This window comes from Camellia sinensis, chromosome 2, assembly GCF_055761805.1.
Source record: "Camellia sinensis isolate YWXY chromosome 2, ASM5576180v1, whole genome shotgun sequence".
NCBI lineage: Eukaryota > Viridiplantae > Streptophyta > Magnoliopsida > Ericales > Theaceae > Camellia > Camellia sinensis.
In genome coordinates this window covers 26,902,837-26,916,511 of record NC_138962.1, presented here as the reverse complement: position 1 = coordinate 26,916,511, position 13,675 = coordinate 26,902,837, and the positions used below count along the sequence as shown (strand labels likewise).

Here is a 13,675-nt window from a genome sequence, read left to right as displayed (position 1 = left end):
TGGAATACTGGGGCTTGTTTCTCTTACGGGCAACAAGGGCACAGGATAACTGATTGCCCTAACTGGAAGGGGCATGAGATTGAATAGAAGACATGGACAAATAAAGGAGCATCAACAGACAAAGGGTCTTCAGGAAGTCAAAAGAAAAATGGAGGTCATAAGCCAAAGACTCAGGGTCGAGTGTACGCACTCACGCAACAAGATGTTCAGACTTCCAACATGGTGGTGTCAGGTACTGTTTTAGTGTCTTCTGTTTATGCACATGTGTTATTTGATTCTGGTGCTACAAATTCATTTGTGTCTATGGGATTTGTTGAGAAATATGGATGGAAATGTGTCTCTAGAGAGATCGACTTATGTGTTGAAACCCCGATAGGAGGTGTTATGGTTGCTGACTTAATTTGCAAATCTCGTGTGGTTAGTATAGATGACAAAAAATTGCTTGTAGACTTAACTGTTTTAGATATGCGGGACTTTGACATAATTCTTGGAATGGATTGGTTGGCAACCAATTATGCTTCTGTTGATTGTCGAGGAAAAATGGTAGTATTTCAGATTCCTAATCAACCAGAATTTTGTTTTGTGGGTAGTGGAGTTAACACTCGTCTTTTGGTCATCTCAGCTTTGCAAGCTAGACGGTTGTTAAGGAATGGGTGCGAGGGCTATTTAGCTTCTGTGAGAGATACCCGTGAGACTGAATTGAAGTTAGAGGATATTCTAGTTGTGAAGGAATTTCCCGATGTTTTTCCTGAAGAGTTACCGGGGTTGCCACTAGATAGAGAGATTGAGTTTGCCATTGAATTGATACCCGGTACGGGTCCTATCTCCAAGGCTCCGTATCGGATGGCTCCAGCAGAGTTGAAAGAGTTGAAGGAACAGTTACAAGAGTTATTAGATAAGGGCTTTATTAGGCCTAGTGTTTCTCCTTGGGGTGCGCCCATTTTATTTGTGAAAAAAGAAGGATGGTAGTTTTCGCCTTTGCATTGATTATCGAGAGTTGAACAAGGTGACAATCCGAAATAAATATCCTTTGCCTAGGATAGATGACCTATTTGATCAGTTGCAAGGAGCACAAGTCTTTTCTAAGATTGACCTTCGTTCTGGCTATCATTAGTTGAAGGTTAAGGCGAAAGATATACCTAAGACAGCCTTCCGAACTAGATATGGGCATTATGAATTTTTAGTGATGCCATTTGGGTTGACCAATGCGCCTGCAGCTTTTATGGATTTAATGAACAGAGTATTTAAACCCTTCCTAGATCAGTTTGTGGTAGTTTTTATTGATGACATTCTTGTGTACTCGAAGAGTAAAGAGCAGCACGAAGAACATCTGAGAATAGTGTTACAGATATTAAGAGAGAAGAAGTTATTTGCTAAATTAAAGAAGTGTGGATTTTCGTTGGAGAGTGTATCATTTTTGGGTCATGTGATATCTAAAGATGGGGTGTCTGTTGACCCCAAGAAAGTGGAGGCGGTGGTGGAGTGGAATCGGCCTACTAGTGTCACTGAAATTCGTAGCTTCTTGGGTTTAGCAGGATATTATAGAAGGTTCGTTGAGCGATTTTCCCGAATTTCTATGCCTTTAACTCGTTTAACACAAAAAGGGGTTAAATTTGAGTGGTCTGATGATTGTGAGAAGAGTTTCCAAGATCTAAAGAGTCGATTGGTGTGTGCTCCAGTACTTATAGTTCCGTCTGGAGATGAAGGTTTTACCATCTATAGTGATGCATCGAAGATGGGCTTGGGTTGTGTCCTGATGCAGAATGATAAGGTAGTGGCATACGCGTTATAGCGACCCCGGTCTTTTCCCATTTGATTATTGTATCCGGACTTGGGTTCCGTTTATTCTGTCATTGTATATTTGTTGTTGTCGTCCTTTATTTTCTCATTTTGGAGTTATAGGATGTGTTGGGCAGGTTTGTTTCAGGTTGGTTGGGTTCGTAAACCAAGTGTTGCTGTCCAGTTTTTGGGTTGGTCGCTCGAGCTAGGATTTGGTCGCTCGAGCGAGGTTTGTTTTTGTGTCTTCTGGCTCGATCCAGATTTGCTTCACTCGAGCGAGCGACTGCGTCTGGTATAGACCTGAGGGCAGTGCTTATTCGCTCGAGCAAGATTTTCTTCGCTCGAGCGAGCGAGGTGTATGTTTTTGAGTTCCTTGGTCGAGCGAGCATTCTGTCGCTCGAGCGTGCTCCAGGGTTGCAGACCTGAAGCATTGCATTCTTGGCTCGAGCGAGCTTTTCTTCGCTCGAGCGAGGTTTTCGTGTGTCTGGTCGCTCGAGCGACCAAGTCTTCGCTCGAGCGAGCCTGTCAGGTTTAAATAGGCAGCAGCGTGTTTCAGATCAGTTTTTCATACACTTTCAGATTCCAAAACCCTAGTTACGAGTTCTCTCTCCCTCTACACACCTTCTCTCTTAGGATTGATCTACTTAGAGTGAGTTTCTACCTTAGATCCTTTATTAAAAAGATAGAGTGAGTCGAAGGCTTCCACTTAATCTGAACATTTAGTGATTTGGAGCACATTGGAATTTGGGTATTCATCTCTGTCTTCTCCATTCGGGTTATTTTCTTCGAGGTAGGGATTTCCTACTCCATCTTATAAGTTTTGTTCTAAGTTTTAGTATTTTGATATGTTGGGGGTACTTTGGTAATTTTGGGAAAAGCCCTAGTTGTATTAATAAATTAATTTGTATAATTAATTTAAGGAAATTGGGGAAATATGGCTAAATTCACGGAATTGGGGAATTCATTGATTAAATGGCGTAGTTGGATAATTTAATTCACTCGCCTATTGAATTGTTGATATATTTATTTTCAGTTTAGAAATAACTGTTTTGGGCTATCGGTGGAGGATAGCTGTGCTTGTTGTAGACACTGCATGTGGATTAGGGATAACTGAAACTAATCATTGATTAAGTCATCAATTTTGACTGCTGAATTAATACAGACATTATGTGTATTGATTGTGTGTTGTCTATGTTATGTGTTTACATACATTGTTTTGTGTGGGAGGAGATAGGGGATGTACTCCACGGTTTAGGGGAAGATAGGGGATGGACCTCTAAACCGGATTTTGTTTGGGAGGAGATAGGGGATGGACTCCATTAGCATCACTTTTATGTGTGCTTATTTATATTGAAGTGTTTTTATTGATACAGCACTAAAATGTGTATCAAACTGGAAGTATGAAGTGTTTTGATTTGAGCCTGAGTCTCATCTGTTTGTTGACATTGGAAGAATGTGAATATGATATATATAGTTCACTGTTGTAAGTTTGGCCAGGTTCTGAGCCATATTGATAAAGTTGGAAAGTAAAACGTGTCTTAGACAATAGTGTCATGAGATTGTAAAATGATGTAATTGATTATCTTGGTTAACCATCTATTGAATGCTATTCCTTTAATCAATGCTTATATTTGGTTTAGTATATTTCTACTGGGCTGTGGCTCACCCTTTATGGGAACATCATTTTCAGGTCCAGGTGATAAGCTACCTCCAAGGACTTAGCTTGGAAGGATTTGGATTTTGAAGACTATCTTTAGTTATTTGTTTTTATTTGATAAACATTCAAGCCTAGGGCTTTATTTGTATTTGAGTTGGAACTCATATTTTTGTGTCCAAGTGTTGGCTTGGAAAGATGTAAGCCCATAGGGCATTTAATTTGATATTACATGTAATGTTTTCATTTAGTAATACTCTGATGAATGAGATAATGAATTGTTTTCTTTTAATATTGCATGCCAATGATATACATATATATATATATATAATGGGTTTATTTTGAGGGCGTGACACGCGTCTAGGCAGTTGAAGCCATATGAGCAGAATTATCCTACGCATGATTTGGAGTTGGCTGCCATGGTGTTTGCATTGAAAATCTGGAGGCACTACCTGTATGGGGTGAAATGTGAGATATTCACTGATTATAAAAGTTTGAAGTATATTTTCACTCAAAAAGAATTGAATATGAGGCAAAGGAGATGGTTGGAGCTATTAAAGGACTATGATTTGAGTATCAATTATCATCCAGGAAAAGCCAATGCAGTGGCGGATGCCTTGAGTAGAAAGACCCCGAGTAATTTGGCTACCTTGATCACTGACCAAAAGAATATCTTGGAGGACTTGCAAAGGTTGAATATTGAGATTAGATGGCATAACCATGGAGTGCAGTTGGCAAACCTTAGGGTTCAACCCACATTGATTGATAGAATTAAAGATGCTCAAGGAAGAGATCCTCAGTTGCAAAAACTTAAAGCTGAAATGGAAATAGGGCTACAGATGGAATTTTGTATGCATAAAGATGGAACCTTGAGGTTTGGAGAGAGGTTGTGTGTGCCTAATGATTTGGAGCTCAAGAGAGAAATCCTGAAAGAAGCTCACAGTTCAGGATATACGGAGCACTAAAATGTATAAAGACTTGAAGAGGAACTTTTGGTGGAATAATATGAAGAGGGAAATTGCTCAGTATGTTGCTCAATGTTTGGTATGTCAACAAGTAAAAGTGGAACATCAGAGACCTGCAGGTAAGTTACAACCTCTTCCTATTCCCGAGTGGAAGTGGGAACATATTACCATGGATTTTGTGACAGGGTTGCCTAGGACCCAAGGTGGTAACAATGCTATTTGGGTTATCGTTGATCAATTGACCAAATTAGCTCACTTTCTAGCTTTTAAGGTGGGGTTCTCCTTAGAGAGGTTTGCAAAACTGTATATCAAAGAGATTGTGAGGTTGCATGGTATTCTAATGACCATAGTGTCGGACAGAGATAACAGATTTGTATCTATGTTTTGGAGGAGTTTGCATGCAGCTTTGGGTACTAGTTTGAATTTTAGCACTGCCTTTCATCCTCAAACTGATGGACAGTCAGAGAGAACTATTCAAACCTTAGAAGACATGTTAAGGGCTTGTGTTATTGATCATGGAGGTTCTTGGGATGAGCATTTGGCCTTAGTGGAATTCTCTTATAATAACAGTTATCATGCGAGCATTCAGATGGCACCATATGAGGCTTTATATGGACGGAAGTGTAGATCACCTATTTGTTGGGATGATGTGGGCGAAAGGAAGTTGTTAGGGCCTGAGATTGTGCAACAAATAGTGGAGAAAATCAATCTTATTAGAGAGCGACTTCGCACTGCACAGAGTAGACAGAAAAGTTATGCAGATAACAGGAGACGCGATTTGGTGTTTGGGGTTGGAGACCATGTGTTCCTTAAGGTGTCTCCTATGAAAGGAGTAATGAGGTTTGGTGTTCGTGGTAAACTGAGTCCTAGATTTGTTGGACCGTTTGAGGTTTTAGATCGAATTGGAGAGGTAGCTTACAAACTTGCTCTACCACCTTCACTAGCTGGAGTTCATAATGTTTTTCATGTCTCAATGTTAAGGAAGTATATACCGGATCCTAGTCATGTGATTGATCATGCACCGTTGCAGTTTAAGGAGAATTTGACTTATATGGAACACCCTATACGAGTTGTTGATAGGAAGGAACAGGTTTTGAGGCGTCGTGTCATTCACTACGTTAAGGTTCAATGGAGTAATCACTCGGAAAGAGAAGCTACTTGGGAACTTGAGGATGAAATGAAACGAAAGTATCCACAACTTTTTAAGACTCCAGGTATGTCAAATTTCGAGGACGAAATTTCTTTTAAGTGGGGAAGGATGTAAAATCCAAATTTTTATGTGTAGAATTATTTTTTTTGAATAAAGTAATAGTTAAATTAATTTATATGGGTCATTTAGTACTATCAAGGAATTAGTTATGAGTTATGAGGTGGCTTCAAAATTTTTATTACTTAGATGGTTAAGTTTGTAATTTTGGGAGATTGGGTTATAAGCCCACTTGGGCTTTAGGTCTTGGAAACATATAAGCACAAACAAATAGAGGTTTTGGATGGTGTGGCTGCTGCGGCAGATTTAGGAGTAGTAAAAAAAAAATAGAGAAAAAGAGGAAGAAGAAAAGAAAAGAAAGAAGATTCATAGATTGGTGATTTTGATCTAATCATCTCTTGGAGGTAAGATTTTTTTTATGGTACTCCTAACTATTCCTTTCTACAAGTATCTGGTATGTGGTTTGGGTGTGCGTGTTTGGGTCTGATATGTGATAAGCAATCCTATTGGCTTTGACTTCTAACAACTATGGGTTTATATATGTAAAAAAAAAAATAACAATAGAATAGATGAAGTCTTGAAGATTGAGGAAGCTGTATTTTGGAGTTTGGGGTTTTGGATTTTACTTGTAGACTATATTATTAGATTATTATATTATAAAGAAAAGAATGATAGATGCATCATGGTGATCAATAATAATTGTTTATGTGGTATAATATTTTATTAGGTTTGTATGATTGAAGTGGTGGAGCTGGGTGTTTAGAGTTAGTATTGGAATATTATTTTAAGCGTTTGAGGTAAGTAACCCTCTATCACTATTGGTACATTTTTTATTCCTATTGAATCATTTAAAATTATAAGTATTTATTTATAGGCTTCCTGTTCTCTTAAAATAAAATATGGGTCAAGTATAAAACATCATCGAATATTATTATGAAAATTATTTGAATATTTTGTGAAACTATTCTGAAAATTGTAGTAAACGTTTATTCTGAAAATATCGAATGTTTTATTTAAAATTTGTCTATTGTTTGAATTTTAAACATCACTCTAGTCTGACTACGATTTGGACCCTAGCCAATGAGGGTTATTTATTGGCACAGAAATTAGTTTCTTTTGGGGCTTTACCACCAGCCTATGTATGGTTCTGGGCCTTGTCACGGGCTAAGTGATCGTAATCATTAAGACTTGGGTTTTGTGAATCGATCATTGAACCATCTGAATATCGATTTATCAATTTTGGATAACGAAATTTCATCGAGTTACCCCATTGACTTTTAATTAAAATGTATTGCTACACTGTTTATTTTCAGCTATGAAACCATCTTACAAATAATCGTGTCATTTATTGATTTGTATAAAAAATTATATTTATTGGTTATCGACTATTTGTTTACTTCTTTTTGATATACTTGATCCAGCTGGCAGTGGTGGTTGGTTATTTACTAGGCTGTCTAGCTTACCCTTATTTTATTTTTTTCAGATTCTGAAGAGTAGAGCTGGGCGGGATTTTTTTTACATGTGGGAGTGCCGAGAGTAGGACTATGATTTAAGTACTTGGATTATTTGTTTTATTAGTGGACTTGGTGAATAATTTCATATGATAAGAATAATCAATTTTTATGGATTTTAGTATTATGATAATTAAGGATTTAATTGGAGTATTTTACATTGTTAGTTATGTGTTGGACTCTTAGCCTTGCATGCTCACTTAAATGAGTGTGCGGTGTTGTCACGGAGCTTGGGACGTGACAAAATCAAGAATGGATTCTAATGATGTGGCACATGTTTTTGACTCTCCTTTGATGGGTTTGACCTCGCATCGTCTAAGTGTGCTTTCCATGGCTTGGGCTTGTGGCGAGCCTTGAGGGAAGGAAAAGATTCGAAGAAGATTTGGAAGTTGTTCTAGTGAGAAAGGAATGGAATCGGATTCCTCTTTGGGTAGGAAATGAGGAGAGGAAGAAGGGTCTCTCTTTGGGAAGTAAATGGGAATTCTTTTTCCTACCTTTAGGTCTTCCAAAAAGAAGAACACAATTAGTGAAGGGTCTATGTGATCCATGTGTGATGATGAATGATCATGAATATGATCTGTATGTATCTCATTATGAGCATGAGCATGATCGTCTTGGTTATCAATCATGGGATACTTTAAAGCATTCATCACATTGTGATGAAGATCATCGACCAAATCATCTTTGGGAATCATCTTCATGGCTCCAATTCCATGGGAGCTCTGCAAAAATAAGAACTGGCATTTTGTTAAAGTTCTGCGTAAGCATGGTATGGAAAGAGGTAAAGAAAACATCCAATGCTAGAATGTTTCTTCAAACTTTGATAATGAACTGAAAATAAGTAGTGTAAATTCTTAATGTAATGAAATAATTTAAACTTCCATGTGTTCTGAAATCCCTCCAACAACAGAAATAGCAACTACTAAACCAAATCATACATGCATAGTTATATCAAGATTACTTTCATAAGAGAACGGACTGGAATTTTTCTTCTTGTCCTGCTCCCAAACACACAACCGTCCTTATCCAGGCTTGGTATAAAAGATAAAATACTACGGATTGAACAGCAACAATAGCTACCACTACTATTATCATTTCCTTTCATGAAGACAAAAGAAATCCGAACTTTCACATGAAAATTTCGACCAAAATACCAAGAAGAGCAAGAACAAGAACACAAATAACAACGACGACGACGACAACAACAACAACAATTACCTCGTCAAACCATACTCACATATTTTTATTAGGATTTATGTTCACAAGGGTTTTATGAGAATTTTTACATGCTATCAGGCTACTTAACACACAACCTTCTTTCTTATCCGGGCTTGGAGCTGACAGTGTAAAAGATTTAGAAAAAAAAAAAAGATTTAACAACAACTACTGCATGATACTACTACTGCACAAGAAGTAGATAAAGCAAGACGCTCCAAGAAGTGTATCCAATGGCCATCTTTTCTTCTTTCCCTTAAGCTCTTCTCAGTTTCTTGTTCTACAAACAGAGTATTAGGAAGTCAGCTAATTCAATATGGATAAAGCATGCATATCCAATTTGCAAAAGGACGTCTCCATGAAGGAGATTTTTTTATTATAAAATCCAAGGAGAACTTTTTGATTATTCAAGAAAAATTTAAAAATTAGAAAATACTTTTATAAATCCACTATCCTGATTTCTTTATCCTTTCATTTTCCTATTACCACTACAAAAAATTAAGATTTTAGAGACTAAAATTTAGAGACCAAATTATTTTTTGGGAACCAAATAATTTTGTTACGAAAAGTGTCGTTTTTATATTTTTAGTAACAAAAATTGGACATTAGTGATGAATTATTATCTTTTTTGGACCAAATTTTTTGTCTGAAAAAAAAGCATTTTCAGACCAAATTATTTTATCCCTAAAAATCTATTTATTAGTGACATTTTCAAAATTTTGTCACTAAAAGCCTTGTTTTTACTTTTCAGGACGACCTTTTAGCGACTATCCTCATGATGATAGAAATTGGTTCCTAAATGTCTTTTGCAACAAAATTTTCACCAAAATATTTGGTCTTTAAAACTCGTATATGTTGTTGTGTACATTTGAAAACATCCTTTCATTTTCTTATTACATTTGAGAACATGTTATCTTAACATTATTATATATATAATAAATTTTTTCTTGTTCCGTCCCTTTCTGTTTTTGTTTATGTCTCCCTCTTCAGTAGAAAAATGTTTTACATATTTTCAGACATTCAGTGCGAAAAAAAAAAATTTAAAGTAAACAAAAAATATTTTCCGTGGTAATGAAAAAACAAGTTTTTTTCCTAAGGTAGAAAAAATATATTTTTTTCTAAATGTGGAAAATATTTTCCGAACTAGAGACTTAACACCACCACCCTACTGCCACCACTACCACCAGCTCATCAGTTTCAGGGCTGCAACTAATCAGAAAATTCATTTTATGTGGAAGACGTTTTTTTGAAGAATATTTCACATAGAAAGTGTTTTCTGCTAATACAAACAGTGCATAAGTTCAAAACATCTCAAAAATAGTTAGGATAAATTTCCACATAAATCTGGATTTTTATTTGAAAAACCAAGTTCAAAGCAGAAGCATTTCCTGGGTTGAAGATGAATATTGCCAATTGAAGTAGACACTGTCTTTGATGATTGATTATCCGTGGCCCATGCTCTTGTCATATTCCAAAAATTAATCTTGAAATCGACATGTCACCAAAAATAGACAAGATAAGATATCCACACTAAAACAACTTTTTTTCCTCTTGGATTCTAGCTCATTATTGCTGATAAAGAGAGCTCAATATTATGGTAATCATAAACAGAGAGAGCACCGACATCTAATTCATCAATAACAATGCATTATTATCATCAACCTGCATTTTATGGTTTCTTTTTTTTTCACCAAAATGAATTTTATGGTCTACGAAGTATGGGCGCTTCAAAATAGGCGCCGTAATGGTGTCGGACATAGGGAAATGCCAGGGACACGTACGAGTAGTGGCGGAGCCAAGAAATCAAATCAGAGGGGTCACTTATTGATTACAACATTAAAAATGTTTACAAAAATATTTCACATAAATTTTTATGATCACTTCAAGAAAGATAAAAAAAAAAGTAATCAGTATGTTTGGTTTGAGTTTTTTGAATTAATTTTTTTGAAATTGAGTTTTTTTTTCGTATTTTTTTATTTTTAGTGAATATTTTTAAAATTTTAAGCATTTTTTTTTTTACTTTTTTAGATGCGTCTTACTTAGATGTATCTAAAAAAAAAATATTTGTGAAAAAATATTTTAAAAATTAATAAATATATAAAAATATGAAAAATGTACAAATTTTTATATTTTTTTGTATTTTTGGTATTTATTATTTTTTTAAAGATTTTTTGTCGCAAAAATTATACTTTTTAAGTGTATTTATGTTAGGTGTGTCTAAAAATTAAAAAAATTGCTTAAAATATTAAAAAAATTCAGTAAAAATAAAAAAAAATACAGAAAACAAAAAAATAGAATTTTCTGAAAAGTGGTTTTAGAAAACTCAAACCAAACAAAGTGAATGTTATTTGTAATTAGTGTATTATGGACAATATTAAAAAAAAGTCATGTATATAAAGTTTTAAAATAAATTATATAATGATAAAGTAATTTTTTATACAAAATATGTGTAAAATTCAATATAATAGTCATATCACGTCATCATTGACATGCGATATCACCAACTAATAGTAAACAAGCACATGGAGGATGAACCCTACATGTCAAATATAACTAACAATTCAATAAATTCTATATTGTCATTGAGATTAATTATGTTTGCAGGTCAATAACGATAGACATCAATTTTCATAGATAATAATATCGTACTCTATTTATTTTCAATCAAAACAATCATTATTGTTCTTATAATTTTAAAAATGTCATTGACGTTTCACTTTAAATAATATTTTTATAAATTTTTTTTATTTAAAATATTTTCTTTATGTTTGCCCAAAAAAAAAAAAAATTCAAAACCCAGGGAGGGCACGTGACCCCCCTGGACCTTTCTTCCCTCCGCCCTTGCGTATGAGACACACTAAATGGTGTGTCTCCTTAATTTTATGCTCATTATTGCTGATAAAGAGAGCTCAATATTAGGCCTCGTTTGTTTTCCAGAGTAGCAGTCCACTCTGAACTGTGATGGATGAATAGTAGGATTAACTCACGCTTGTTTTGTTTGTAGCCCTCCAGATTGATAGTCCGTTCGGATTAGGATAGGCCTTGGGCGAACGGATTATTAGTCTAGGCAAAGAGGTAGTATTAAAAAATAATCCGTTGGCTTAGTGAGTTACCGGTCTTCCGCGGGGACATCTGGCCGGTTAACTGGTCAACTGCAATTTTTTTTTATTACATGTTGGACATTTTTTTTGAACATTAATGTTTAATAATTTTATATTTTTTATTAAGTAAAAATCATAATTTTATTTGTTTCATTATTTTATATTTATTTTATAAAAAAATAATTTAACAATTCCCACACTAACAACTATTATCAAAACAAACATAATTTTACTAATCCCCTCACTATTAATCCCCTCCATTCTATTTCTGAAAACAAACAAAGCGTTATAATAATCATAAACATAGAGAGCACTGACATCTAATTCATCAATAACAATGCATTTTTACCCATTATTATCATCAACTTGAATCTTATGTTTTTTTTTTTTTTTGGTTCACCAAAATGAATCTTATGATCTATGAAGTATGGACACTTCAAAATAGACGCCGTAGCGGTGTCGGTGTCATGACCCAAACCCGCCCCTAAAAGTTTGGATCATAACTGCTTAGTAATCACTTGATTACCTACGACCTCGGATGAACATACAGAATAATTATAATAATGGGGCCATAAGCAGAAACAAACAACAAATAAAGAAGTCCATTGAGCTATGCCAATATGAACGAAATTATATAGCTTACATAATAACACATTCACACATTTACATACTCATGCACAAACTTTGTACCATAAGAAATTTCATACATATAGTCTACATAACCTAAGACCATAAGCAAAAGTAAAGCAAATGTCATATCATGATGTGAGTCAAAGGCAAAAGCTCCAACTTAGAAGCATGACTTGACAGGTTCGCAAAATAGCTCCTGAAGCTGACCCTAAGGTTGGGCTCTGTCACCACCCCATTCCGCCCCTAGTAGAATGGTGCTGTGATGGCCAGTAATCCGAGATTACCAAAGGCCAACTTACAAAGATTCACACAATCAGAGTATAAATATATGGAGCCTGCATGTGCGGAAGCAAATTTAAATCTAAGTAGTCCATAAGAGCTATGCATAGATCAAATGAAATGACATACATTTTAACATAGTTTACAACTTGGATACAAATAAAATAAAGTACATATTACATCTTGATAAAAGGCTTCTCAAGCCGACATATACAAAAGAAATGAGTTACAGACTAAGAAGCATAATCTTCAAGATAATACAAAACATGAATCAAACATCTTGCACACAACATCTAGGCGTCATCGCCTTCTTGTTCGCCACCTACATATATATAAGGAGAGGGTGAGCTTGGATACTCAGTGAATGATATTAATAATGAAGGTTTAAATGAATGATATCCGAGATCTTTATCAAAACAATACATATCATGGCTTGTAACAAAACATGGGATGAATTAAGTTCATCAATCAAATCTTTCAAAGCTTCTTGGGATGTTTAATAACATCTACATAATACATAGGGGATGACATTCCGGACAAAACAAAGGAATAATCGACCCGGAATCGATTAGACAAATCCACCCGTACACCAGACCATCGGTGGAGCCATCCGTTCACAGACCGTCGATGGCAGAGATCTCTCAAACATGGTGCTACATGGGCTTATAGTCCCCTAGCATGAAAGGACTTTCCAAGAATGTCATAAAAACAAGATAATACTTGATACAAAACTAGGGATAATCATTCATGCTTGATCAAATACTTTTCAAAACGAAGCAAAGCTGTATCAAAACTTTATAACGTAGCTTTATTAAAAATACCACTCACCTAGCTCTTCGGGTGTAGGGATTAAGGCAAAGATCCAAGACCTACAAATACATAATAAGTCTACTGAATGCACTTCAAGAAGACAAGAAGAGATGCTCAAAGATGGATATGAAATGCATTCTTAAAACAAGCTTTTCATGAGTGCAAATGATCCCGACATTTCTTTCCAAAACCAAGTCAAGACAAAGTAAAACGTGCTGGGAGTTAAATCACTATTTTTCATCTAGGGAAAACATGCTGGGTACCAACCAGGTCTTGGAATGGATGTACAGAAATGATCTAGGCGAAAATGACCTAGCTGGGTGAACTCAGGAGGTCTTGGCCGAGGTCCCACACCTCTTGGTTGAGGTGTGGTTACCTAGGCTTCGGTGTGCAGCTGCCTGCCGAGGTGTTACAAGGTGCCGGCAAGGGTGTACCATGGTCGGCCTAGGTGTGAAGTGGTTAGCCTAGGTATGCATGCAAGATAGACTAAGGTGCAAGTGATCATGCAAGGTTGGCCAAGGTGA

At 35.6% G+C, this 13,675-nt stretch overlaps 2 protein-coding genes across 2 annotated transcripts; one reads left to right on the top strand and one right to left on the bottom strand.

The window, feature by feature from the left end:
* The first annotated feature begins 219 nt into the window (after positions 1-219).
* Positions 220-5,662, top strand: LOC114303727 (uncharacterized). The gene is made up of 4 exons (XM_082907602.1): positions 220-887; positions 1,240-1,666; positions 4,165-4,307; positions 5,026-5,662. The coding sequence occupies exons 1-4, from the start codon at positions 220-222 to the stop codon at positions 5,660-5,662; spliced, it is 1,875 nt and encodes a 624-aa protein (XP_082763728.1).
* Positions 5,663-7,337: 1,675 nt separating this feature from the next.
* On the bottom strand, positions 7,338-7,817 carry LOC145812470 (BURP domain-containing protein BNM2A-like). Its single transcript, XM_082907601.1, has one exon. The coding sequence runs from the start codon at positions 7,815-7,817 to the stop codon at positions 7,338-7,340; it is 480 nt and encodes a 159-aa protein (XP_082763727.1).
* Positions 7,818-13,675: the final 5,858 nt, after the last annotated feature.

Bases quoted from the DNA above. Each gene is read 5' to 3' on its own strand.
- LOC114303727 (XM_082907602.1), top strand. From the start codon at position 220: ATGGTGGTGTCAGGTACTGTTTTAGTGTCTTCTGTTTATGCACATGTG. The intron at 888-1,239 runs GTTATTAGATAA...TTTAATGAACAG, and splicing joins TTGAAGGAACAGTTACAAGA to AGTATTTAAACCCTTCCTAG. The intron at 4,308-5,025 runs GTTTGGAGAGAG...ACGGAAGTGTAG, and splicing joins CATAAAGATGGAACCTTGAG to ATCACCTATTTGTTGGGATG.
- LOC145812470 (XM_082907601.1), bottom strand. From the start codon at position 7,817: ATGAAGATGATTCCCAAAGATGATTTGGTCGATGATCTTCATCACAAT.